This window comes from Phocoena phocoena, chromosome 1 (assembly GCF_963924675.1).
Source record: "Phocoena phocoena chromosome 1, mPhoPho1.1, whole genome shotgun sequence".
Taxonomy (NCBI): Eukaryota; Metazoa; Chordata; class Mammalia; order Artiodactyla; family Phocoenidae; genus Phocoena; species Phocoena phocoena.
Genome location: NC_089219.1, coordinates 25,897,386 through 25,924,512, shown reverse-complemented (window position 1 = coordinate 25,924,512; position 27,127 = coordinate 25,897,386). Strand labels below are relative to the sequence as shown.

The following is a 27,127-nucleotide window of genomic DNA, read 5'->3' as shown; positions in this document are numbered from 1 at the left end:
GTCAGACCAGCTCTTTCTGTGGGTCTGTGGAGAGAAAAGGGATACTCAGCAAGGGACCCCCTAGCTTGGTTCTGACCACTAAGAGCCCAAGGCACATCCTCACCCCCTCACTTTACTGACCACGACAGCAGCACTGAGCTGGACATTTTACAAACGTTCCCTCTGCCACTATAATGTATCGTTGCCTCACACTTTACAGTGAGGAACCCGAGGCTAGGATGGGTAGATAAAATGGCAAAGTTGGAATTCAAACTTCAAATTTCAGTAGGTCTGACTCCAAAGCCCAACAATCCATGCTCCTTCAGTGCAGCTCATCAGAGGTGACAGGTCACCCTTCCCAGGCACCCCGAGACCAGAATCCAAGAGCAAATCCCTAATGGCAGGACTTCTGATACCTGTTTCCCATGACCAGTGATGGGACCCACACCCCACCCCTCCCTGCCCACCGTACCTGTGCCAGGCAGGCCCAGCTTCTCCTCTGGACCCACCCGCTGCAGCACACCTCCATTCTCTGCCAGCTCCTCCTTAGTCCTGTCCTCGGCATGGGGGAGCCCGTTGGTGGGAGGAGCAGGAAGGGGCTCAGCCCGAGGAAAGCTGGGGGAGGTGGGGGGGGCAACTCCCCCAGAAGGCTTGCGGGCCACAGGCGGGGGGGCCTTAGGTGGCTTCTTTGGGGCCTGGGGTGGCCGTTGGTCTGAGACACTCCGAAGTTCAGCTATCAGGTTCCGCTGGAGGTCAGCCTGGATCTCAGGGGACACGGGCCGCTCCAGCTGCAGCTTCTTGGTGCCCTTGGAGAAGATGAAGCTGGCCGTAGAGGCAGGGGACCGCGGCTCTGCCTCAGGTGGTCCATTGGGCTGGGCACTCACAGGGCCCACGCTGGCAGCCAGATTGGAGGACTTGAGCCGAACAGCAGCGTGGAGCCCTGAGGAGGCAGGCGCTGGGCTGGCCCGCCCTGACAGGGCCCTTCGCAGTGGCTTCTGGGGGGCCGACGGCCCTGATGCCGGAGTCGGAGCCACTGTGGCAGTGCCTACAGAGCGCAGCCGAACCATCTGCAGGAGTGAAGGTGTGACCAGGGGTGCACCAGCATCCTCCCTGGGAAGGCCGCCACCCTTGCTGCAGCCCCCTGGTTCCCTCCGAGGGACCTTGGCCTGAAGCCCTGGGACAGAACCAGCAGCAGATGGGGCTGGCAGAGCTGGAGGAAGATCTGGGGTACCACAGGGCTGGCTCTGGAAAGAGACAGTAGCTAAGGAGGGCTCTGGGGGCCGTGAAGGGTCTGCAGGCTCAGGGCTGGCCACAGAGAAAAAGGCCTCCTCGGGTGGAGGGAAGTCAGCCATGGACAGGTCCTGCTCCTCCAGTGCAGGAGGCGGGGGTGGGGGCCAGGTGGGATCTTGGAGGGCCTCCTCAGCAGTCTCCGGGGCAGCCAGGGCCTCCTCAACCACCTCTGGCTTCTTAGTGGGTGGCGGAGGGGGGTGATAAGATGGGGGTGGGGATGGTGGGGGTGACTGGTCTTTGGAGGCACCGGGAGCTGCCTGAGGTGGGGTTAGGGATGTCTGGGGAGTAGGTGGGGACTCAGGGCTGGCAGCAGTGGTAGAGATGGGCCCAGGGACCACAGCAGGGGCAGCTGGAGCAGGGGCAGCTTGGTTTGGGCTCTTGGGCTTAGCGGGAGGTGGGGAGAAGGGGGCAGGCACCTTGGGGTGAGGAGGTATGACAAACCTGTCACCCAGGGCAGTCGACACGTGCGGACCAGAGCGGTCTGAGGGCGCCGGATCAGAGGAGGAGGAACATAGAGACGTGAGGGAGGAGGAGACCGAGGCCCCGGGAGATCGAAGGGAAGTGACACGCTCTGGTTTAGGGGGTTGGGCCTTGCCTGGGGAAGCAGGGGCCCCTGTTAGACCCTTGGGAGGGAGGGTAGGGGTACCACTTTGGCTCGAGTATCCACTGGAGGGTGAGAGTGTCCGTTCTGGGGAGCGTGGGGGACGCCGGGAGCCACCTGGAGACAAGCCAGGCACCCAGCTGCCTGCTGAGCTGGATGGACAGGGTGCTGCCCCCACCCCTTCTGACCCGCCGCCAGTGGTGGGCGGCCGGGGCAGCTGTTGCTGCTGCTTCCGCTCGGGCTTGGGAGGCAGCCCCAGGGGCCCATCGTGTGCCGCTGAGCTGCGCTGATGGAGCGAATGGGTCCGGCGGGGAGGTGGCGGGGGCCGCTTCAGCTTCCGTAGGGACACACTCCGGCCGGACAACTGGCCACCGCTCCGAATGCTAACAGTGTCCGAGGCCTCGGCAGTGCTGCCCCCGCTGGGAGAGCCCCTCCCGCTGCCCCCCAGGGGAGGGGGCGCCACGTTACTGTTGGCCACAGAGCTCTCTGGCCGGCCCTCTGAGCCACCCTTCGAGGAGAGGGTAGAGCCGTCAGACACAATGGTCTCAGAGGACTGAGAGTGGCTCCAGGTGTCACTGGAGGAGGAAGGGTGGCGGCTGCGGGGCCGCGGGCTGGAGACCGAGGAAAAGTGTCCCAGTGAGCGGATGGAGGCCGGGCTGGATGAGAGCAGGCTGCAGCGGCTCAGCGTGCGCAGGCTGCAGCGGCCCAAGGCCACCACGTCCACTGTGGGCGGCAGCACGGCGTGCGGGATCAGCTTCGACAAGTAGGTGGCCTGGGGCGAGATGGACATGGCCGGGCTCAGGGGTTCTGGAGGCCCTGCCCCTCCGGTCAGTCCGGGCACTGCTAGGGACATGGGCCGGGTCAGTGGCAAGGGCCGGGCCCCCGTGGACCGGCCAACGAGCGTGTCATCCCGGTAGATGCGGTCGATGTGGCGCTGCAGCATGGCCTCTGCCTGGGCACCGGCTTCGGCCTCTGCCTCCAGCGCCTGCAGGGACACCCTGGCCCCTGGCCCTGAGGCCGGGCCTGCCGGATGGCCATCCACCGTGGGGATGCGTACAACGTCCCGTGGACCGGGAGGCCGAGGAGTACCTGGTGCCTCACGTTCATTCCACAGGCCTGGAATGGACAAGGAGGGCATGGGATGGTCAGCAGAGGGGGTGGCCAGGGCTACCCGCCCACAGCTTCCTCATCAGGCGCTCACCGAGTTCCTTCTGCACGTGCTGTGGCAGTCCCAGCACCGTGCTCCGCCGCTCCCGCCGGCGCCGCCCTGACTTTCCAGATGATTTGGGAAATGAGTCATGCGGTCGGAAGGTGGAGCCTGCGGGCAGAGTCCAGGGAGAGAAACTGTTAGAGCAGGTCTAGGGCACATTCTGCAGAGCACAACTTTTATAGAATATTAATAAGAACTCTGTGAGAAAAGATTTCCACAGTCAAGTAGGCATGGGCAAAGCTGGGTTAAACAAAGCTAGACACTTTTCTGCAAGCCTTCTGGAAGGCTTTACTAGGTCAATAATGATGATTTCCATTTAGCGAACACTTATTAAATGTGTTAGCATGCTAAACACTTGGCATTCATTCCAATAAGGTACGTATTCTTATCCTCATTTTTCTAGAATATCAAACAGAAGCACAGAGAGGTAAAGCATTGGCCCAAGATCACACAGCTGTAAATAGCAACACTAGGCTCAAAACCAGGTTTCTCAACTCTTCACTGTCCTGCTTTTCAGTTAATGCTCATTATGAACCTCCAAGAGGACACAGGGTACTATGTTTCCTGAATCCACTGAATCACAGTCTTGGGAAACACTAGATTAGGAGGAAAAGGGAAAGCTGCAGGTGCTGGGTGCCCACCACCCCCCCTCCTGCCCAACAGTCCTGGCTGGTGAGTGGATACCTTTGCGCTGGATCATCTCAGAGCGGACAGAGAGAGCGTCCTCTGCCGTGGAGCTCTCAGCTGTGTAGGACGTGGTCTGGCTGCAGGAGGAGATGCTATCGTCATCTGGCCTGGTCCGGGAGGACTATTGGGGGAAGAAGGATCAGCCCAGAGGCGTGAGTGGGGCTTACCTTTGCCTCCTCAGGCTCCCCTTTGTAACTTCTGACTCAGATTCACCCCCCACCGACCTGCCCCAGCATCACCTAGCACTGAGCAGGCATCAGCTAGAGCTACCCTGGACCAGCCCTCGGGGGCATCTCGTCTAGCCTTTCATGATACAGAAAGGAAACAGATCCAGAAGGGTTCAAAGACATACTTGTCAGAGGTCAAGCAGGGAGAGAGGAATACATCAAGACTGAGCTGGGGGCAGGGCTCACCTGGATGCTCTGTGTGTCTCCATGGTCCCAGGTACCCTTGTTCAGTTTCTGTTTTTCTGAAAGGCATCAGAAAGGTGTGTTGAGCTAGGCCCCTGACTTTGGGAGCTGAAAGTAGCGCTGGAGAGAGGAGGAGGAGGTTACCTTGGTGCTGGAGGGAACGGAGCCCCTCCTGGGCCTGCGTGTGCAGCTCTTCCAGGTGAGGCGGTCGCCCACTGGGGAAGAAGACATTGTCCTGGTGCTCATCCACTGCAGACCCTAGCCCCTGGCCTGGCCCCACACTTAGTCGTTTGTCACTCTCAGCCTTGGCAGAGCCTGCTGGGAATGGAGGAGGAAGGAAAGTGAGGCCCAAAGGTATCTGGGCCCTGGGAAGGCACAGGCACTGCAACAAGGGCGCCCACAGTCCCCAGAGTGCACAGGGCACCTGCACATACATGCAGTGCGTACTTCCCCCAGTCTGTACTCACAACCCACAGTCCTGGGGTATACACTCAATATACACAGCCCCCAAGTACATACACAAGCTATAATCCAAGTATACATATATCTGAGCACCCACACCACACACAGGGCCCCATATAGGGCACCATACCCAAGGCACACATGCCCACCATATATGCACACAACACCCACAGGCTTCATTCAGTATGTATACAAACACATAGCATCCAAGTAAAACCACATCTGTGTACCCACACCAAGAGCACACCCAGCCGCCACGTATACACATGACACCCACAGTCCCCAGTCTGTATATACACAAACAGTACCCAAATATACACACAACTGTCACTCAGGGCCCCATGCAAGACACTCCAGTGTACACATAGCCCATAGCAAATACATTTCTCTTGTCTCCAGATCCTGAGCTACACTTTACAGGAAGACAAACCACCTCTTTGTACACCCCATTGGCCCAGGTCCAAGAAAAAGACACATGGGACACTAGGAAGGGGGTGGGCACTAGCAAAGGTCATAACCAGATTCCCAGGAAGTCCTGGGGTGTGGGCTAAGCCAAGGATATGGCCACTTGGGTCCCCTAGTCACCCATGCAGCTGTCCCTTACTGGAAGGATAGGCTGGGGAGGGGAGAAGAGGGACCCCAGCCACTCCACTCCCCCTGAGGCAGCTCCAGCCTCTCTCTGCGGAACAGTCCCAGGTATCCCCCTCTCCTGGAGGCCCAGGGCCCTGGTGCAGAGGAGCCAGGGGTCCATTACAAAGGATATTGTTACAGGCCCTGCCCACAGAGGAGCTGGGCATCTAATCCTGGGAATAGGGGCTGTGTCAGCACTTTGCAGCCCCAGCCCCCCTTTAAACGGAACCCACAACATAAGCAAAAGCTCTGGCAGGGTCATGTGACCTTGGCAGCACCTTGTGGAGGGACAGGAACAAAACAAGCCCTTTAAAGGGCCACGCCCCAAGATCAGGATCTTCAATTCAGACACCTGTACTGTCCCTTCCGCCTTCCTCAGCGCATTCTTCAACAGCCAAGCTCCCGCCCAGGGAATCCTCAGGAATCCCACAAGGTCAGAGCTAGGAGGTCTCTCAGTGACCCTCCTCTCCCCAACCTCCTGATTTTACAAGTCCACAAAGAGGCTCAAAGAGGAAAGGTCTTGCCTAAGGTCACCCAGCAAATCGGAGTCAGAGCCAAGACTAAACTCCAGGTTTCCCGAGGGGACTCCTGAATCACACTCAAACTGGGGGCCCTCTGGCCCCCACATCTTAATCCAGGCCTGAAAGCCCAGTTCCTAGGAGGAGGAGGGCATAGGCCCCTCCCCTCAAAACTTCACCCCCAGGCCTCTAAACACGATTTTCCTGATCTGCTCCCCAACTTCCAGGGGTACTACTTTCCTTTCTACTCTGCTCTCCACATCCCATCCTCCCACACGCACACTGAGTTGACCCGGGAGGGGGTGCACTACCTCTTGGAACTGAGGTATTGGGATGTACCCAGTAAAGCGTGAGTACCCCTGGAGGAAGGCAATCTTGCCCGAGGACTGCGGGCTTCAAGGTCAGAGACACCTAGAGCCATCCTCTGAAACACAAGCAGAAATCAAACAAAGGCAGTAGGAAAGCTGCTGGACAAAGGCACCGCGGCGGACAGGGGAGTCTGGCCTCATTACCAGCCCGCATCCCCCACCCCACCGCCTTCCCGGGCCTTGATCCCCCATTCTACGTAAGGGTCTGGCAAATGGGGGTATCGGAGATCTCTTATCTCCCCCACAGCCACACCCACTCACCCTTCTTCTTGAAGAGCCCGAGGAGCGCCGGGAGGTGGCGGCCCAGGAACACCACCATGACTGCCGACGCCACTCGGACCGTCCCCTACGTTGACCTCTCCAGAACGCCCGGCGATGCCTTCACCATAACCCAGCGCTGAGGGGATGAGTCTGCCCGCCCAGCCGCAGAGCGCCGGCTCCAGGCAGAGGAGGGGGAGGGGCTACTCTCCAGGTCCTCCTCCCACCTTCACCACTGCTCCCGCCCATCCACCGACCCCGCCCCTCGAGTGCAGGGCAGGAGCAGGCACCTTCCCAGACTCCGACAGGGAAACTGAGGCACGGAGTCTCTGGGTGCTCGGCTCTTGTGCAAAGGATGACTAGGAGGGCCAAAGATACTCAATTCCAGGGGCAGCCCACTACCCCTGTCCCCAAGTCCTTTTCTAAACAGTCACGAGCCAGAGCTAAGGCAAGGGTGCCGGCTGCCAGATGGTGGGTGGAAGAGCCACTAGACTAGACTTGGCATGGTGCCCACCCCCAAGTCCTCCTGGCTGCTGAGGGTGATTCCCTGGGGAAGGGGCTCACAGCATGGAGCAGCCAGGCAGAAGCCCAGGACTGCCTGGGTGGATGGCAAGGACACTGGCAGAGGTCCCTGGAGGAGCAGGAGCCAGCCCAGGACACAGTGCTGGGAAGCCGGGGAGATGCCCAGAGCAGAATCACAGTGGCTGGTGCTAACAACCCCTCACGTGTATGTCCAGCCCCAGACGTTCCAAAGGATTATCTTCCCACTTCAGTAATGTAACATCAACAGCCAGAAAAGCACTGTGAACTCGCCAAGGTCACACAACAGAGACAGGCCTTCAACACAGACCTCTCGCTCCTCCAGCCCAGGATTCTTCTCACTGGTCTCACTCTGTGACTCAGCGACTCTCTTGGATCACCAGGCAGGGAGAACAGAATTAGCCATAGGTGAGGGCAGTAAGAGTGGGGGGCAGGAGGGAAGGTACTTGGAGGGAAGTCAGGTCCAGGTTCAAATCCAGCTCCATCACATACAAGTCATGACCTCACATGGAAACAAGGCTAAGAACTCCTCTTTATAAGATTGTTGTATCCATTCATTTAATCAGCAAATATTTATTAAACTAGTACTAGGGGCTACAGCTATTGGAAAACTTTTATCTTGTTCACCAGTATATCCCTAGTGTCTGGCACATACTATGAGTTCAATAAATATTCGATGAGGGGCTTCCCTGGTGGCGCAGTGGTTAAGAATCCGCCTGCCAATGCAGGGGACATGGGTTCGAGCCCCGGTCCGGGAAGATCCCACATGCCGCAGAGCAACTAAGCCCATGCACCACAACTACTGAGCCTGCGCTCTAGAGCCCGTGAGCCACAGCTGCTGAGCCCGCGTGCCTAAAGCCCGTGCTCCGCAACAAGAGAAGCCACCGCAATGAGAAGCCCATGTACCGTGACGAAGACCACACACAGCAACAAAGACCTGACACAGCCAATAAATAAATAAATAAATTTTTATAAATAAATAAATATTTGATGAATACACGAATGAGATAAACTAGCAAAATAATTTTAGATAGTGAGGGCTGAGGAGATGTGACAGGAAGTGGGTGACTTTAGGGGGCATCAAGGAAAGGCTATTGGAACTGAGACCTAGAGAAGAAGCCAACCAGGGCAAGTGCTGGGCATAGAACCTTCTAGAAAAAGGCAACAGCAGGGACTTCCCTGGTGGCTCAGTGGCTAAGACTCCATGCTCCCAATGCAGGGGACCAGGGTTTTATCCCTGGTAAGGGAACTAGATCTCATACGCTGCAACTAAGAGTTCGCATGCCACAACTAAAGATTCTGCATGCCGCGATGAAGACCCCGTACGCAGCAACGAGGATCCTGTGTGCTGCAACTAAGACCTGGCACAGTCAAATAAGTAAATAAATATTAAAAAAAGAAAAGAAAGAAAGAAAAGAAAGAGGCAACAGCAAGCATAAAGGTGTCTTGAGGCAGGAGTGGTGGGGTGGTTTTCCCAGAACAGAGAGGAGGCCAGTGTGGCTGGAATATGATGAGCAAGGGAGAGAATGGCAGATGAGAAAAGGCAGGAGCCAGGTCAGGTAGGGCCCCAGAGGCCTTGGCAGAGTCAGGATTTTATTCAAAGAACCCCAAGAGGTCAGTACTAAAGGTTCAGCTGAGTATTGACGGTGTTAAAAGAGATTCCCCCGGCAACTCCAAAAAGAGTAGTTGAGGGACTTCCCTGGTGGTCCCATGGTTAAGACTCCGTGCTTCCACTGCAGGGGGCATGGGTTCCATCCCTTGTCGGGGAACTAAGAGCCTGCATGCCATGCCACACGCTGCAGCCAGAAAAAAAAAAAAAAAAAAGAGTAGCTGAGACTGTGGAAGAGAAGGTCTGTGAACTATAAAGTGCTGTCCCCCAGACTCTGAGGACACCCCTCTCTCACAGCACCTTTCTCTCTCTCTGAGTCCCTAGGGATCTAAGAATTCACAATGGCTCCCATGCTGCAAGATCCTCCTACTGGTCCCTCCCCATTTGCTGTGCCACTTCTCAGGGACCACTCATGCAGACACCTGAGCCTTTGCTCTCTAGAGAACAAAATTCTGTGGGGCTAGATAGTATATATCTCAGATCATTGAAATCTAAATAACACTCTTAAGAAGTGGGCACATTTTTTTTCTTGGCTGTGCTGTGCGGCTTGCGGAATCTTATTTCCCCAACCAGAGGTTGAACCCAGGCCCCCGCAGCAACAGTACTGAGTCCTAACCACTGGACCGCCTGGGAATTCCCAAGAAGTAAGCACTTTTATCTCCGTTTTACAGATGAGGAAATGGACACCAGAGAGGGCAAGCATTATAAAGCTGGTAAGTGGCGGGACAGCATTCACACTCAAGACCACTTGAATCCAAAAGCCACGTTCTGCCCACTGTGCCAGCTACAAACCTGATCTCTCTCTGAAGAAGGTTTGGATGACCCTACCATCCCCCCAAATTTGAGGTTTCTTGACCACATCCTCCCCTCTTCCCTCTCTCTTAGGCCAGACCCATCCATCCCTCTTATTAGTCCCACTCAAACAGAAAAGAGCAGTAGACTGACACTTGTAGGGTGATTAATTCATGCCAGGCACCAGGCCAGGCGCTGGTGGAAGGCAGTCTCTACCCTCACAGATCTGACAACAGTTCTTCGAAGCAGGTACTCAAAGATACTCTCCTGGTAACTGACCTGTGAGGCTCACAGAGCCAGGTGACTTCCCAAGCTCTGGCTGGTTCCAAAACTGGAGCCTTCAACCATGCAGGACAAAGGCATACTCAGCTTCTCCCAACCAGGGAAACTAAGGGCTGAGCTCTGCTAAGTCAGGGCGGGGGAAACATCAGCTCATCAAGGTCCCAGGCCCATAGCTTGCAGTCAGGGTCACAGCTGCAAATTCCCCAGCAGGATCCAAGGCTCTCACACTTGATAACATCTGGTTCCCCCAGCAACACCCATACCCCCGACCCCCACCCGCGCCTTGGCCAGAGCCTGAGGTCCCTCTGAGCCACTCCAGGCTTAGGTCTACACACCTGTAGCTTGTCTGGGGAGAGGCTCAGAAATTCGAGCCTCGGATGAAGAGCGTGCACCTCACAAGGAAACTAAGGCCCAGAGAGCAGAAGAACCTTGCCTAAGGCCACACTTGGGAGTCCGTGTTCCAGGACCTTCAGCCCCAGCACAGTCCAGAGGTGCAGCCTGGGACTGAGGCTCACCACGCAGCCTCTGCCTCCCCTACCTGCCCAGGGGAGGAGGCTTCCTGGATCTGAGAAGACACCTTGCTCCAGGCCACGCACACCAGGAAGCACACCTGCAAGTTCCGGAAGGAGCTGAGATACGGACCACCAGCAGAAGTGTGCAGACCGCACCTCCAAAAAGCCTCACTGGGGCCATCCCTCAAAGGCGGGTGCTCTCACCACCACGTCCACAAAGCACACCCACGCCTCCCTAGTCCACGCCCTCCCCACACCCGAGCGCCACTGTGCAGATTCATGCAGGGTCCTGCTGGGTGGCTGCGTGTACACGAGGGCAGATGCATGTACCCACTGCTCTGGGGCCCCCCTGAGCCTGGAAACAGAGAGGAATAGGAAAGGGAGCCCCTGGCCCCCGCCCCCCAAGGCCACGTGCACCTGTGCGCATGCGTATGTACTGTCTTGGCAACATCCTCCACGGGGTGAGGCCTCAACCTGCCCCATTCCAGAGCAAGGGGCGGGGGCTGCGGCACGCCCCCGCAGCCAGGCCGGCCTGACTCAGGGGAGAGGAATGAAGTGGGAGGGCACAGCTGCCCAGGTGGCCTTGCTCTGGAGCCAGGATTCAGGGTGTTTGGAAAGTCTCAGCCCCTCACTTTTGTACTGGTGGGCAAACAAAGGCCCAGAGGGGACCCGGGCCTTCCCATAGGAGCAGAATCCAGAGCACGCGTAGCTTTTATTCTCTTAGAGGCAAGACAAAAGGAAGTGAATACAACTCTCAGGCGAAGGCGCTTTACAGTCCTCTCAAAGCACTTTCCTCTTCTACTGTCTCGAAGAAAGCGAATGAGAAACATGAAAGGTAGGTGTGAGTTCCCTTCTTACAAATGAGCACAAGGCTGGAGGGACAGTGACTTGCTCAAGGTCACCCAAACAGGAAGTGGCAGAGCCCAGAACCTCGGTCTCACTGCAAACGCCTTAGTGACCCTAAGTCTCAGGAAGTTAAGGGGTCGGCGTGGGAGGGAGGGGGCCATAGCCTCAGTCACTGCCCAAAGTGGGGGAGCTCTGCACCCCACTTCTGCACGAGGGGAATCTCCCTCCTTCCTCTTCTCAGTGCGAAGCCCCAGCCTAGCCAGGACAGAGCTGACAGGCCGGTTCTAAGGTAAATATTGGTGGGTAGGGAGCGCCTGGGACAGGAAGGGGAGGATCCCATCCTACAGGCGCCTGGGGGAACAGGCAGTCACACAGGGAGGAATTAGCTACCATAATATTAGTAAATGTCATAATGAGTTTCCGGGTCAGTATCTGCTGCCGACAGTAACATAATAATCTCTTTCGGCCAGGGTGAGATCCCGACTTCCCAAAGCCCTCTCCTTTGTTCCTTCAAGGCATGATTATCCTCATTTCATAGATGCCGGAGAGGCAGCCACCATGAAGCCAGGAGAGAAAAGGGCTGGGAGTCGGAAGGTCTGGATTCCAGGCTTTGGACAAATGAATCAGCCTCTCAGGGCTGCAGTCTCATCTGTAAAGTGGGACTAATACCCACCTCACAGAGTGCCTGGGAAAGTTAAAGCCACGCAACCAAGTGTAAACACAGTGTTGTCATCAGAGGGAGCCTCTGCCTATCCAGGCATAGGGGCCTTTTCACTTTCACCGATCATAAGCCAGCATTTACTGAGTGCCAATTGACTGAGACACACATGGTCTCTCACTAATTCCTCCTCACCATACAGAGGCACTCCCCTAGGGTTAGTGACTTGCCCAAGGTCACACAGCTAATAATGGCAGAATCAGGATGTGAGCCCAGCTCATACTGGCTGCTGTTCTTCCCATGCCCCTAGAGGCCTCCTCTCCCATCCACTTCTGGAGCTCTCTTCAAATCTCAAGTGGAGTTGAGAACCACTATTAAGATAAGGTCTGATAAGGGACACTTAACATCAGCTTCCTATCAGCTCCTCAGTGACCTAGCCCTATCTAGCAGCCCTAACTGCCCCCTGTTTGGGAGGAAAGGGAATTCGGAGCCCACACCAGATATCCCATTGCCCTGGGAGTCAGAGGTCCTAGGCCTGAGCTCTCACTGCCCCTCAGTTGAAGCATGATCCTGAATCAGGCACTGCCTTCTTCTGGGCCTCAGTTTCTTCATCTGTGAGGTAGGACGGTTGGGGAGATGATCTCTAAAGAGCCCTTGGCATGTATGACTCTGCCACTAGAAGGAGGGGAGTGGTCCCTCACTTTGGGTCAGGACCTGGGGCAGCAAGGGGGTTCAGCTTATCTCAGATCCCTCAGACCAGAGAGGGCTGGGCCAGCCCCTTATCTGGAAGCCCAGGGCTCCCACAAGCAAGTCTAGACATACAGTTGGCCACAAGTCTCCCCACCCCAGTAAAGGGGAGGAAACAGGAAGAAAGGGGGCAAGGGAGGTAACAGGAGCAGGTCTTCTCCCAGCTGCGGCCACTGGTGCTCTAGGTCCAGAGGCAGGGCGGAGTTTGACTCCACCAATGACTTAGTCCCTTCCCTCAATCTCATCTGCAAAGTGGGAACAATAAACCCTATCAGGAGGAGGGCCATGTGTGTAAGCCTGACAGTATAATGCGTGGGAACAGGAAGAGGACAGAGTGCTGGGGGTGCTCCTTGAGCTCCCAATTCACATCCTCCACCAATCCTCCGTACCTCCCAGGACCAAGTGCCTAGATGGCCTGGGGCTGGGAGGGTTGAGTTGGATTCCTGAGAACCAAGGCCAAACAACCCCAGCAGGTTACAATGTCTTTGCAGCAGTGAGGAGGCCTCTCTCTATTCACCCTCACCCTTCTCTATGGTCCAAGGGCATTTGTAACATGGGACCAACCCTTCCTTGAAAGTCAGTTTCCCCTCCCACTGCCAACGAGCTCCCTCTCTGAGCTCTTGGCGGCTTCAATGCTTAGTCCTCAACCCCTGCCCTTCCTCCATAGTGCTTCCTCCACCTGTGCACCATACGGAGTCCAAATCCCCCAGGGCCTCAGGCTTTCTTCACCCGGAGGACATGCAGGCCCCTCCGTCATAAGAGGATATCCATCTACACCTAAAATAATTAAGAGCACAGGCTTTGGAATCTGACAGGCTTGGGTTTGAATCCCTGTTCAGCAACCTCCTTGCTGAGTAGCCTTGGACAAGTGACTTAACTTCTCTGAGCTCCAGCTTTCTCATCTGTAAAATGGAAATAATAGCTTACAGCTTGTAAGACCATTGGAGGACAAATTAATTAATCAAGGTAAAGGGTTTAGCATAGCATTTAGCTCTGCTGCCACCCCCAGCCAAGCAGCCTCACACATAGAGCCTTCACAGCACTCTCTGGCCCATACTCTCAACATCTGATTAATCCTAGGTCCTTCCTATCACTTCTGCCACCTCCTCCGCAGTGTCTCTGCAGCTGCCACTCCTCTCCACTCCCACAGCCCTCAACCTGTCCCCAGCCCTCACTTCAGCAGCCTCTCCCCTGGATTACTGCAACAGCCTCCAGACTGTTCTATGAGCTTCCACTCTCACCACCCCACCCCCCAAACTGTCCTGCCTGCACCTGCCATCTTCCTAACATACCACTTTCATAGGCTCCTCACTTGCTCAAACACCTTCACTGGCTCCCTTTGGCCTGTAGACTCCAGCCCTCTCTGCTTGCCTTGCGTTCTTTCCCCCATCCTTTCACAGACTAATCAAAGGAGTAAGCACTCAAGCCCCAGTCCCATACCTGGACCTGTGTCAGCAGAGGCTGAAGCCAGGGAAGCCTTAGAATCCTCAGCACAAGTAAAAACAAAGAGATTGAGGTTTACATTCACTTTTTCTCCTCCCAGGCACAAGGAAGAAACCTCAACTACTTTGCTTTCCAGCCTCCACACTCAGTCTCAACCCCATGCCTTTGCTCACGACCATACCCCAGAGCTGAAATGCATCCCTGGGCAGGTTCTCTTGTCTAATCAACAATTCAGGACTAATTCCAACCCTACAGTTACTTCTTTAATACCAGCTCCCCAGTTTTCTAAAACTGACCGCAACCCAAAAGCCTTCTAACATATAGCCTAGAATATTCCCTAGCCCCCCACGCTTTCTTCTATGTTGCCTTGACATTGCTTTCTGGGTTTTTAGGAACACCTTTAAAGCCTGGTTGACCCTTGAGTTGCAGCAGGAACTGGAAGAGCACAAGAGATGCTAGAAGCCCCAGGCCTCTTCTGTAAGGGCTGGCGGGCCAGAGATTGTAAACAGCCCTCTTAATCTCTCTCTCCCCCACCACAAATGGTCACAAGTCTGGATCTACAGTTGGTTCTCAGGAAACCATCAGATTAGAGTGGCCATACGAGGGCAGATGAAGATTCACCAGCCCCAGCCCCAGCCCCTTGGTGCCGATTCCAAGAGGAGAGACAGGTGGGCACAGCCTAGATTTCAGGATTACTGGGACAGGGAGACTACTGGAATGTCCAGGAGTCTCTCATCAACCCAGCTTCTGAGGAACCTCAGAGAGCCTACCAGAATTTAATTAATCCTTTTCCTAATAATCATGATTATTCTTCAAACCACTGCAGGCAATGACCTTGGACAAGCCCACCTTCTCTATCAGTCTCTTTCACGACGAAATAGCCAGCCAGAACTGTAAGGGTCCCAAGAAGTCACCTAAGCTAAGCTGCCCTAATTTCACAGACAGGCCTCCCTCTAGGAGCCAGGAAGGTCCAGAGAAGTGAAAGCAATCTGCTCAAGGTCACAGAGCCCATACCAGAGCGACACTGAGAACCCAGACACCCTAAATCCCAGCCTAGGCCCTTTCTATTGCCCCCTGCATGGAGGGATGAGATCATCAGGCTCAATTCAGAACCTCTAGGAATGTGGGCCATCCTGGGAAGTCATGGGTGGATTCTCCCACCACAGGAGGGAGGCCCCCCAAGCCACCTTCTCCAGGATTTTTTCATTCCCCAAAACCAGCAGATACCCGACTCTGTTGGAGACCCCTTATCTTGCGGGGTGGGGGGTGTATCCCCACCCTGCCCCTACCCCATGTCTGGATTCACCAGGCGGAGGAACTAGGCACTTTAGACAGCCCCTCCTCCAACACCTCTTGGGACCCGGGGATACCCTGAACCGCCACACCCACTGGGGGGAACCTGGAATCCTGGCTCCCAGCCTTGGAGTTGGAGGCCTTCCCATTCTGCCCCCTCCCCCCGACTTGGAGGATGGAATGTGACCCGCGGACAGATCCCGCAGCACGCTGGGAAGGGCTGCGTTCCAGCTCGGTGGCTGCACTGAAAGGGGGAGATGCGGCAGCGACCATGGGGACCGCGGGTGGGGGGGGGAAGGGGGACAGAGAGAGGCAGCGGCGGTGCGGATGGGGGTGGGGAGGGAGCCCAGAGAACCAGTCCGACTCCCGATCAAGCCAGATGGAGGCGGCTCGAGTCTCCAGCCCCTGGTTTCCTGATTCTCCCCTCAACCTTTGTCTCCCCTCCTTCCTGCAAACTTTCAGCCTGTGCGGGCTAAAGCCTGGGGAACAAATGTGCGTGCGTGCGTGTGTGTGTGTGTGTGTGTATGTATAAGTGCTTTGGGGTCTGGCTGGTTGTGCAGTTTTGAACCTGTGTGTACATACGTGTGCCTAAGACGTTGGGCAACTGTACCTACACGCATGTGTCTGAATCTGCGACTGTGGTGGTGTTCGTGTGGCTGGGTAAACCGTATACATAGGTATATGTACCTGTATCTCAGGATCTGTGCCTCCCACAGCGATCGTGTGGGTGTGAATGTGTATGTGATTTTGTGTCTGCATGTCCATACATCTGAGTGGGTGTTGTGTATGTGACTGTAAATTGTGAACATGTACATGTGCCCGCCCGCGGGTATTCGTGCGTACATGTGTCTCTGTCTGCATGTGAGGGGTGGGGTCTGTGCGGGGGATTCCCGGCCCCCCAAACTCACACCCAACAAGCCCCAGGAGGGGGCAGCAGCGGCGGCGGCGGCTGCGGCAGGAAGACCCTCCTCCCCGCCTGCCCCGCCCCCACCCCCAGCCCCTACCTGCCGGCCGCTTCGCCGACCGCCCGAACCGCCAGAAGCTGCGGGCCCGGGGGCCGCTTGGGGCCTTCCTCTTGTGGTGTGAGTTGCCCATGGTGGGCGCGGGAGCCGGCGCGGGAACCCTAGCGCAGCCCTACCAGCCCGGCAGCCGGGCCCGCAGCCACAGGAGGGAGGCAGAGAGAAGCGCGGGCGGCCACCGCAGGCGCCCCCAGCCCCAGCTCGGCCACGCCCCCGGGCTCTGCGGCCAATGGCCGGGGTGAGGGAGGGGCCGGCAGGGGGCGGGGCCTGGCGCACATCCCGTAAGCTCCACCCCTCTGAGGACCTGGGAGACCTGCTGAGCCGCCCCGCCCAGTGCTCTGGGAAAGGCCGGGCCTGTCCAGGTGGGGCCGACGGATCGCTCGCTCTCCCAGGCCAGGGGCTGCCTCTGAGGACTGCAGCTGAACCAAGAGAACTAGGGGCCCAGGCTCCAGACAGGCGGGGTCTGGAGCCTTGCTGCTGCTAGGGCCCACCAACCACCACCCCGTGAGTGTCACGTGTCTGTGTATCTCCTGTCTCTGCTTGTTTGTACAAATACATCTATCTGACTGTATTTCTGTAGTAATGGTGTTCAAAATAACAATAGAACCCTTTTATATAGCGCTTCCTATGTGCCAGGCACTGTGATAACTGCTTTCATGCATTACTTAATTTCATGCACAAAACAATTCCGTAAGGTAGGTACTTTTATCATCTCCATTTTACAGATGGGAAAATTGAGGTTCCATGAAGTCAAATGATTAGCCCAAAGTCAAACAGCATTAAGCTACAGAGCCAGTACTCAAACCCAGACTGAGTCCAATACCCACTGCTCCAGGCTACCTACCCCACCACTTTATCTGTGCCTCTCCATGACCTTGAAGGAGGGCATGTAATTGGGCATTTGTATTTGCGTTCTTGAATGTGGCTGTGTAGTTGTGCATCTGTGACCCTGAACATGTGGGTTCCTCTCTGTGTCATCACCTGTGACTGCATGCCTGTATCCATATAACTGAGTCTGTTTACATAGGTTTGGATGTGTGCTTTTGTGTATTTGCCTATATAATTGTGACTCCCTCAAGCTGGCTGAATATCACTGCTTTTTGTGTGTTTGAGTGTGTAATAGTCTGCTTGAGTGCATGTAAGTAAAAACGTTTGTCTATAAGACTGTAATTGCACGTGCTTTTCTGTATCAATATGACTGTGCAATTGTCTGCTGATATACCCATATCTATCTACCTTTGGGGGGCGGGGTATGTGTAAGTAATGGAGCATATAGGTAAACATACATGGAAGCACATGTCTGTGTGCATCTAACCCTAACTCTCTCTCATCACCCGTTAAATAAGTCTTTGTTTTTCAAAGCCCAGACCAAGGTTCACCTCTTCTGAAAGCCTTCCAGGTTGCCCAAGGCCCCCACATCTTTATGTTCTCACAAGTGCCCTGTGTCCAGGGACCTGCCCAGGACCCCACACACTGGGCAAGGACTCTCCTTTACGATCACTCTGCCATCTCTCCAACCAGGGGCAGCATGGTATAGACAGAGAAAGAGCCCTGGGCTGGAAGCCCACGGCCCTCAGTTCTAATCCCCTTAAGGTTCATCCTTTCTGCCACGGGGGCAAGCCCCTCCACTGCACCTTGCTGCCTCTTATGCCCAGTGGCTCCAAGACACCCTGTTCCCTCCCTGCAAAATGGGAGAGTTAAAGCTGAACCACACCCTCCCTGAGGCCCATCTCTTGTTAAGAGACTGAGGTTGACAACAGTGTAGTCCCTGAGGGGCTGGTATTTTATATATCCACCCAGAAAATACTTGTTGAGCATACACTGTACACCACGCTGTGTGCAGCAGGCTCCCTGCCTCGCACAGAGAAGAGGGTCCTAGAGGCAGAGCTGGATGAGACCTCAGAGATTTGCTGGCCCAATTCCCTTAATTTACAGGTGGGGAACCTGAGGCCCATAAAGGGGAAAGGTGGTATGGGGGGGGCAGAGAGAACACTCAAGGGTAAAGTCCAAATCCCTTGGCATGCATTCAGTGAGGACAGGCATGCAAAGAGCTTAGAAGGATGTCTGGAGTGTAGCAGGTACCTTGGCCTTCACAGGAGACCTTGCAGGAGCTGTCCCCGCTCACCAGTTCAGCCTCATCTCTGACCACACCCCTCTCATTCTCAGAGCTCCTTCCTCTTCCACCTTTGCCTGTCCTTAAGGCCCTGCTAGACAGTGTCCTCCTCCATGTCTTCCTTGACCCCCCCCCTCCTCCCCCAGCCCAGTTCTTGGGGCTCCCACAGGCATTAATGCTGTCCGCTGATACAGAACTGATCACACCTCAGGGCTCCCCAGCACCCTGTGTAACACCAACCCAGCACTTGTCTGAAGGCAACAGTCTGCTTTGGTATCTCCCTTTCCAACCAGAAAACAAGTTCCTCAAGGACACTGATCCTCTCACTCCTCCTAGTAGCCCCAGGCTCAGCACAGTGTCTGGCACACAGTAGGTATCCCTACATGTTGAACAGAAACTGGCAAAGGTGGTGATGATGGCACCTTGAGCACTAATGGAGGTGAAGAGGCACAGGCAAGAGAGTCCAAGGCACTCTCCCAGTCTTACCTTCTTTCACTACAAAGGCTATGCTTGCTCCTGGATCCAGGAGGAAGAGTACTACCAACGAGTCAAGTGCATGGGAGAGCCTGGGAGAGCCTGGGGTAGGACTGGTGGGAAGAAGTAGGTGGTATGGTAGGCATATGGACCAGAACTCCTGGAACCACAAGGCAGGGCTTGAGTGTCTCGTGACCCTCCTGGAGGATAGTATTAAAGGCCTCGGCTGGCTAGGGGCTTAGAGGAGAGGGTATCCTAAAGCAGGCAGGAGGTCCTACTCGGAACAGACCCCACCAGCAGCCTCCTGGGAAGCACGCACTTTGCCAGAAGATTCAGGGTTTAAACCCTTGGCAGGCTGAGCTGTCTCCATCTCCCCTCCATGCCAGCACAGAGCACCCTGGGAGTGCAGCTGACAGCCTTTGGTGAACCGGCCCCCAGGACAGCGGAACACTAGAGCACAGAGTCCTGGGGAGTATAGTCATGGGGGAGGTGGACAACGAGTTCATCCCTGCTGCCCAAGGAAGCTGCTTCCACCCACTTCCTCCCCCAAGTCAGCCACAGGACTGGAGGTGGCCGTCCATGGGTTCTCCAGATGGGAGGCAGAGGTGTGTACACCTGCTCTCCCCACCCCGCCGCATTCACTGCGGCCTAAACAATATACAATGCCTCCTCTCATTAGTTTTCTTCAGCATGTGACAGGCCAGGAGCAGCTGAGACAGCTTTGAGGGTTCGGGGAGAGGGGAATTTCCGAGGGGCGGGTGGGGGAGGGGAGGCGCTCCCACTGCCCTCTGCCGACAACAGATTAGAGATTTTTCTGGCCACAGGGAAAGGGAGAGTGGTGGGGGGAGGGCCCCCCAGCCTGAAGGGGATTTCCAGGAGAACCTGGGCCCTGTGCCACCGGTGCGGATCCAGGGCCTCCGCTGAGGAGGGAGGGGGAGAGGCAGCTGGACCCGGCCCCTCTCTGAAGGTGTCAGAGGTAAGGGAGGGGATGGATGAGGCCTTCTCGGCCTCGGCTTCCTGCTCTTTTCATCCCACCCCTGCTCGAGGCCCCTTTCTGGGATGGGATTTTCCATTTGAAGTCAGAACAAAGGAGTGGGGAAGCTGAGGTCAGCCTGGCAGGTGTGGGCTCCTGTTCCGCCTCCAACACTGGTTGGCTGTATGACCTTGAGCAAGTCACTTCCTCCTCTGGGCCTCAGTTGCCCATCTGTATGTACCGTGAGGGTTCCCTGTGACATCTCAGGCTATCAGCTCTGAGCGCCCAGGATCTGGAGATACCCATGCTCTGGGGGCCCATATCAGATTACCCACCTATCACCCAAAGCCACTTAATGCCAGGCCCTGTGCTGGGCAGGGCAGAGGGAAAAGACAGTCAGCCCAGGGCCTGCCCTCAGGATGTTCAGAACAGTAAGGTATGGTGATGCCTGTGCCCACAGAATGCGACAGCCAGCTGGTCCCAACCCCCAACAGAAGCCTTGCCTGGTTCCAGCTCTGCAAATCCCTCAACCCCAGCTTCCCCTCATTCTTCCATTTTAGCTCGCATCACCTCTTGGGGAAGCCGTCTTTGATCTCCCCCTGGGATCACTCTGTTCCCTCCTTAGTCACACTTCTTGACCCTTAATTTCTTGTTCAATGTCTACTACCCCCCTCAAACTGTGAGGTTCACGAGGACTGGGACCTTGTCTTTCATTCATCCTCAGGACAGAGTCTGGCACATAGTAGGTACTTATTACCTAATATTAAATACTTAGTAAGTATTTGTGAAATAAATTAGTGAGACCCCCTCTCCCATCTGGACCCAAGGCAGACAATGCTCATCACTTCAGAGGGGCTTGGAGAAGGTGGACCCAGACTCCTTTATGGAAACCACTCCCCCACTGATGTATCCCACAGCAGAGGGAGCCCTGCCCATATCACATCAGTCAAGGCCCCAGGCTAAGGACACTGAGATGCCCCTCCCCAAGAAGCAGGTGACCAGAAAAGCATATCCTGGGACTTCCCTGGTGGTCCAGTGGTTCAGAATCCACCTTCCGGGCTTCCCTGGTGGTGCAGTGGTTAAGAATCTGCCTGCCAATGCAGGAGACACGGGTTCGAGCCCTGGTCCGGGAAGATCCCACATGCCGCGGAGCAACTAAGCCTGTGCGCCACAACTACTGAGCCTGCGCTCTAGAGCCCACAAGCCACAACTACTGAAGCCCGCACGCCTAGAGACTGTGCTCTGCGACAAGATAAGCCACTGCAGTGAGAAGCCCACACGCCATAACAAAGAGTAGCCCCTGCTCGCCGCAACTAGAGAAAGCCTGAGCACAGCAACGAAGACCCATTGCAGCCAAAAAAATAAAAAAGAATCCCTCTTCTGATGCAAGGGACAAGGGTTCAATCCCTGGTCGCGGAACTAAAATCCCACAGGCTGCAGGGCAACTAAGCCCGCGCACCGCAACTACTGAGCCTGTGTGCTCTAGAGCCCGAGCGCCAACTAGAGAAGCCCGCACATTGCAACAAAAGATCCCGCATGCCGCAGCTAAGACCCGACACAGCCAAATAAATAAACGAATAAATAAATATTAAAAAAAGAAAGAAAAGCATATGCTGTTCAACTCCAAATCTCTTGAGCACCCTGCTCTAGAGTCTGGGGGCAATAATTTCCCCAGGAGTATCACAGAGATGATGACACTGGACCAGGCCTTGAGGATGAATAGAAGTACTGGATAGAAAAGGGAAGGGAAACACATACTAGGTGGGGAACAGCACATGCAATGGCACAGAATGTGGAAATACATGGAGTGTTTATTGAAAGGCAAACAGATACCACCTGGACCTCAGAGAGGCAAAGTGACCACTAACCAAAGTGCCTTTGGGTCCTCACTTTGCTTTAGAGCTACACAGGCCCCTTCCTCAGCAGGGAGAGTTGGCATTATTCACCCTGCATCCTCACCCACCTTCCTATGACATCCAGACCACTGGGTCCCGATGTCATGTCCATCTGACTGGCCAAAGGTAGGCTCTCCTTCCCTGAACATAGCTCCCACCCCCAGTCCCCCCTTCCAGCTTGCTCCTCCAGACCATTCTCAAACTCATAGAATTCTAGAATGAGAAAGGGCCACTAATGGTCAGAGGTCATTAAACCCCATCTTTATTAAGACAGACAGTGTCTTGCCAAGAAAGGGGCAGGACTTGACAAAGGAGAACTCAAACGCAGGATTCTCTCCATAACCCCATGCCCAGCACAGCTCTCCCTGAGTGAGTGGCCAACGTTCATGGGGTTAAATCTGCTGGGCCTGGCAGGGTAGCTCCTAAATTCTCACTATCAGTATTGGAGCCATCCCCAGCGCCCACCCCCCCAGCCACTGCCCACTGCCTGAGAGAAACCTTCGGGAGGGCTGTATACTCCTTTCCCCAAAGTTGATCCTAAGCTCTACAGCAGTTACTCCCCTCGAGTCAGAAACACATCCAACCTCATATTATCTTGTTTGGAGAGTATGGCCTCTGGAGACAGATTGAGTGGCTCTGTCAGTGCTACGCTATGTTCATCATGTCCATGCAAGTAAGAACCTTGCCCGTCTTGTCCCAAATATTTGCATTACCCTGACCAGTATATGACACTATCTAGTAAGGAATATGTCTTTTTCAAATGAATGAAGCTGAATGACCTTGACCAACTTACTTTCACCCTCTGGGCCTATTTTCTCACCCCTAAATGGTTGTAACTGACCACCTCCCAGGTTGTTGAGGACAAGGGAAAACATTCATGAAAATGCCTGGCCAGGGTCTGGCACATAGCAGCCTTCATGTTCCCCTTCAAATTAGCCAGCACCCTGCCCTCCTTCCACACTCTGCTCACCTCCTCCAGGAAGCCTCCCCCGATTATCTGCCAGCCTCCAGTCCTGGCATCCATCCCAGAAACACTTCCTCCCCACACACTTGTCTAGAGTCCACATGATATTTCTGAAATATATGGATGTCTGCTTGTTTGTTTGTTTGTCTGTTACTTTTTCTGTGACTGAATCCTCCGCTGGACAAAGGTAAGACTCCACCTTCCCTGGATCCCCCCTCAATAATCATCATCGTCATGGGTATCTGAGGTGGAACCAATGAGTTGTTTTCCAAACCTGAATCAGGATAAACTTAGCTAATGCTCAAGTCCTCAGCATCACAGCAGCAGCAACCCGCTGACATCTGGACCATGCTCCACAGTTCACAATGCACTTGCATGTCTGTTTTCTAATTTGATCCTTGAAACACCCCTGTAAAGCCAGGATTTGTTATCTCTATTTTACAGGTAGCAGAACTGAGGCTTGGAGGGGTTAATAACCTGCCGGGGTCACATGGCCCAAGAGGGGCAGACCAGGGCCCAGGACAGAATTGTCCTGTCAGCTTCAAAGCCCATTCCTTCCAGACTGGGTCCTTACAACTCAGGTGAATAAACTCACAAACACAATAACAGCGACCCCTTACATTTCTATGGTGACTTCACTTTCAAATAGTTTTCACATCCTCTTTTGTAAGAATCTTGGAAAGCTCACAGACCCATCAAGGATATGTCTAGCTGGAAGGTTAGCCCAGTGAGAAGGTCCCCTCTCTTCAAGAGACAGTAATGGAAACAGTGAGGCCACAGAGAAGTTGCTTGCCCAGTGTCACAGGGCTTGCTAACCGCTGGGCTAGGATGTGAACTCTCATTAACTTGCCTGACTCTGATACTCCTCCTACTTTATCAAGTTCCCTCACTTTTCTCTGGGCCTCTTCCCATCTGTACAATGGGTTGGATGAGAAGATCTTTAAGCCTTTCCCCCTGGTCTATGTCCTTGGGAGAATCATGAAAGCAGGACCAGTTTTGGAAGTCAGATGATTTGAGTTCAAATCCCAGGTGGGCAAACCAATCGCTCACTGTCCCTGAGCCTCAGTTTTTCCATCTTCAAATGGTCGTAAATGATAATGGAGGTAATGGATGCGGGGCGGGGAGGTGGGGGGGGTTCTGGCACATTCAGAATAATAAATAAATGTCAGACTTCCTCTCTTTCCTTTCTAAGTCTGTGCAGGGCAGTGCGGGGAGCACGGGGGTTCTGGAAAACAGAGGCTCAAAATCTATCCCAAGCTCAGTTTTCCCTTTTATAGTAGGGGACTCAGATTAAAGAAGCCAAGACCTGCATCTATGGGTCTTTGGTTCAGCAACTGGGAGCAGGGAGATAATGACCTCCCTAGCAAAGGCCCCTGACCTCCCAGGAATTTTCTGTGTGTGCCTCCTCCCCATCTCCCCCAATCTTCATTCTAAACATTTTCCCCAGAAAGAGTTAAGCCTTCTTTGGGCTTCCCCTTCCTGACCAGCAGTGCCAGTGGAGATTAGAGAGATTGGATTTATTTCTCTTAATAAACAGAAAAGAAGTTTGGCCAGGCAGGTGACAAGGAAACAATTGGAGTAATAGGAGGTTGGAGCAAAAGGAAGCAGGACTTCCTCCAGACATACCTACGGCCACCCTCAGACCTGGGGAAACAACAGCCAGGGGCAGGGAGGTGTTGCCCATGCACGTGGTCCCAAATCAGGTCGACCTGCTGCCCAGAAAGCCCAGTGCTACCCAATACCAAACACAAGGCAGGGGGGAGGCCTGCCACTGACCCAATGACCCTTAACCCAGACTGTCAGAGCAGGGACCTACAGAGTCAGCTTTTCCAGCCCCTGCCCCCAGGCTGATCTCCCAGGGGAAAAGTGTCCACTGCCCTGAGGTATGCCACTAGCCTTCTATCTCTAATCCTGACAGTCTGACCACAAACCATCCTGCTGCAATTCTGACCCATGCCCCCTTGAGTGTGATAGGGATGACTTCAGATTGAATCCCAGTGGGGCAGCCCTGGGACAGACTTCATATATTGTGGGGACTGCAGAGCCCTTGGAAACACCCCTCATGCAAACCTTCCCATGGGGCCTGGCCCAGTCATCTCAGCCCCAGCACCCAACTTCTGTTTGTGGCTGGGCTGCAGGGGAGCAGGGCCCATATCCAAAAGGAAGATCAGGCCGGATGCAATCACACAAGAGGCCTTTCACCCTCTTCCTGACCCCTAAAGTGTTCCATCTAATTATCCTCCAGAGGAGGTGGTTAAAGGACACTGGGCGGGTAAACAGGCAGAATGGGATTGGCCTGCACACACCGCCATTTCCTCACCTCTAGCACTGAAGCAGGAGCACAGGAAAGGTAGACTTCCTAGGACGGCTGGCCCCAAGGGAGCCCCACCCTCTTGCAGAGACTCATGCCCTCCACCTCAATCAGGAGACAGAAACAGAGAGGAAGATGAGGGAAGAACAAAGCAAGCAGCCAAAAGAAAAGTGATTCCAGTAGGGATGGGCCAGATCAGCCACCCCTCCCCTCAGGCTGCCCATCCATCAGGCCAGAGGGAGCCTAGAGGCAAGGAATTAGCTGTAGTACTTCAGGTAACCACCGCTGCCCCAGGTACCGCCTCTCCATTAACTTGGGCCTGTTTCCCCCATCTGCAAGCACACTTCCAACACAAGACCGTTTCTACCAAGGCGGGGAGAAGGAGTGGTGGGTGGGGCAGTTGGCTCAGATCCTGAGCTCACCACCCCAGGAGGTGGATGTTTGCGGTTTGGCCCAGGTGAGTGGTGAGGGGGGCCAGGTAGGAAAAGCTAACACTGCTGAGAACCTAAAGCATGTTATGCTCCGTGCTGGGTCCTCTGTGGGGCCGGAAACCCGGATCCACCTCGACGACTGAAACACCTTTTGAGTGCAGTTGGCTTTCCAGATCCAGAGGGACCCCCCCCACCAGAGATGCAAGGTCACGTGCCTCTCCCATTGGCCCCAGGCCAGAGTCAAGACTCTGACCCCCTGACTCAGCAGCAGACGGCAGAGCCTGAGTGAGACTGGGGGAAGGGGGCACCGCCTCACCGTCCCAAGAGCCGGGCGGCCAGCACTTCCTGCTTAAGCCAGGGGATTCCTGCCCCCTTCGGGGGGTCCTCTCCATCTCGAGCGGGGCTGAGCCCTGGGCTCTTCGCTCCCCAAGCAACGGCGCCTAGGGAGCCACCACCTCCGACACGCCGCGGACCCCCAGAGGAGCCACCCAGGCCGCACCCTCGGCGCCGCCCGGCGCCTGCCCAGGTGCCCGGTCGCCTTACCTCGGCCTTTACCCTTGGCCCTCCTGGCCTTGTCGTCCGCCTTCTTGGCCCGGGGGGCGGCCGGTTCGGCGCTCTCTGTCCCTGCCGCCTTCTTGCGCCGCTTGCCCCGCAGCCAGCTGAAGGCACGGCGGAGGCCGGACACGCCGGAGCGAGACTTCTTCCTGCGCGGGGGGCCGCCCGGGCCCCCCGGCTCTTCGGCCGCAGGTGCGGCGGGGGGCGCGCGGGCCGCCATGGCTTGGCCGGGGGACCCGGCGCGAGGGTCAGGCCCCCTGCGGCGGGGCGCCCATGGGCCGGGGGCGGGCGGGCGGGCGGGCAGGCGGCCGCCGCGCGGAGACGCGCCCGCAGAAAAGTTTGGGCGGCGGAGGCAGAGAGGGCGAGGAGCGGGGCGGGCGGCGGGAGCGGCGCGGGAGGGGCCGCGGGGCGGCGGGCGGGGCGCGGAGGCCGGCCGGGAGGCACGGAGCCGGGAGGGAGAGGCCGCGGGGCGGGGGCGGTGCTGCCTTTGGCCCCTCCCCGCCTCCTCCGGCCCTCCGGCCCGGGTCCAGGAGGTCGGGGACTCGGGGAGGGCGAGGTCCGGTGCAGAGGGAGGGTGGTCCCGCGCCCCCAAGCCGCGCCTGCGGGCTGGGGCCAAGAGGGCGGGGTCGCGGGGCGGAGCGGGTCCGGGAGGGGGCGGTACCGAGGTTCCGTTTCTGCGGGGGCACTGAGGAGAGCTGGGTTCGAACAGAGAAGTACGGGGCGATGATGGGGGTGCGCAGGGAAAGGGGGGAGAGAGGTGTTGGCGTTGGACCCCAAGAGAACCTGGTGCCCTGAGTTTGGTCCGGGACGAGATGGGGGATTCTGGAATTCTTCTTCTGCGATAAGGGAATTCTGAGAATGTTTTCCAGGACCGGGGCAGTACTGGAGGTTTTGCTCTAGAGACAGACGTCAGACCCACCCGAGACCTGTGACCGACAGTGGGTCTTCCTCTCCCATCTGGCGACTGGGAGTCGTCCCTTCGCTCCTTTCCCCTTCCTCACCCCACCTTCACCCTTCCTCACCCCATCTTCCCCCAGCCTCCATCTGTCTCGGTGTGGAGCTGGGACCCACGCCTCCTGGGTTCCTGCTTCATCCTTGGGTGACTGGGATGAAGAGAGCCGTGCCTCAGTTTACCCTTGGGCCAGGCAGGGAATCCCCAGAGCACTCCTGCCTGGGTCTGAATTTTCCACTGAGATGCTCAACACTGATTAGAGCTGATCTTGGATTAAACTCACAACTTTATAAGGTGCTTTGAGA

General features: G+C 55.8%; 1 protein-coding gene across 1 annotated transcript; it reads right to left on the bottom strand.

Annotated features, from left to right (window-relative positions):
• Nucleotide 1: 1 nt before the first annotated feature.
• Nucleotides 2-26,090, bottom strand: NHSL3 (NHS like 3). Its single transcript, XM_065877767.1, has 7 exons — nucleotides 25,859-26,090; nucleotides 4,322-4,492; nucleotides 4,181-4,236; nucleotides 3,765-3,888; nucleotides 3,072-3,188; nucleotides 452-2,986; nucleotides 2-24 (listed from the first exon to the last, which is right to left on the bottom strand). Exons 1-7 carry the CDS (start codon nucleotides 26,088-26,090, stop codon nucleotides 2-4), a joined length of 3,258 nt encoding a protein of 1,085 aa, XP_065733839.1.
• Between the last annotated feature and the right edge of the window lie 1,037 nt (nucleotides 26,091-27,127).

What these genes read in the sequence shown, in the direction of transcription:
- NHSL3 (XM_065877767.1), bottom strand. Translation starts at nt 26,090, where the DNA reads ATGGCGGCCCGCGCGCCCCCCGCCGCACCTGCGGCCGAAGAGCCGGGG. An exon ending in GGCCAAGGGTAAAGGCCGAG is followed by an intron (nt 4,493 to 25,858) that starts GTAAGGCGACCG and finishes CATTCCCAGCAG; the next exon opens with GCTCTGCCAAGGCTGAGAGT. An exon ending in TGAGATGATCCAGCGCAAAG is followed by an intron (nt 3,189 to 3,764) that starts GTATCCACTCAC and finishes CTCTGCCCGCAG; the next exon opens with GCTCCACCTTCCGACCGCAT.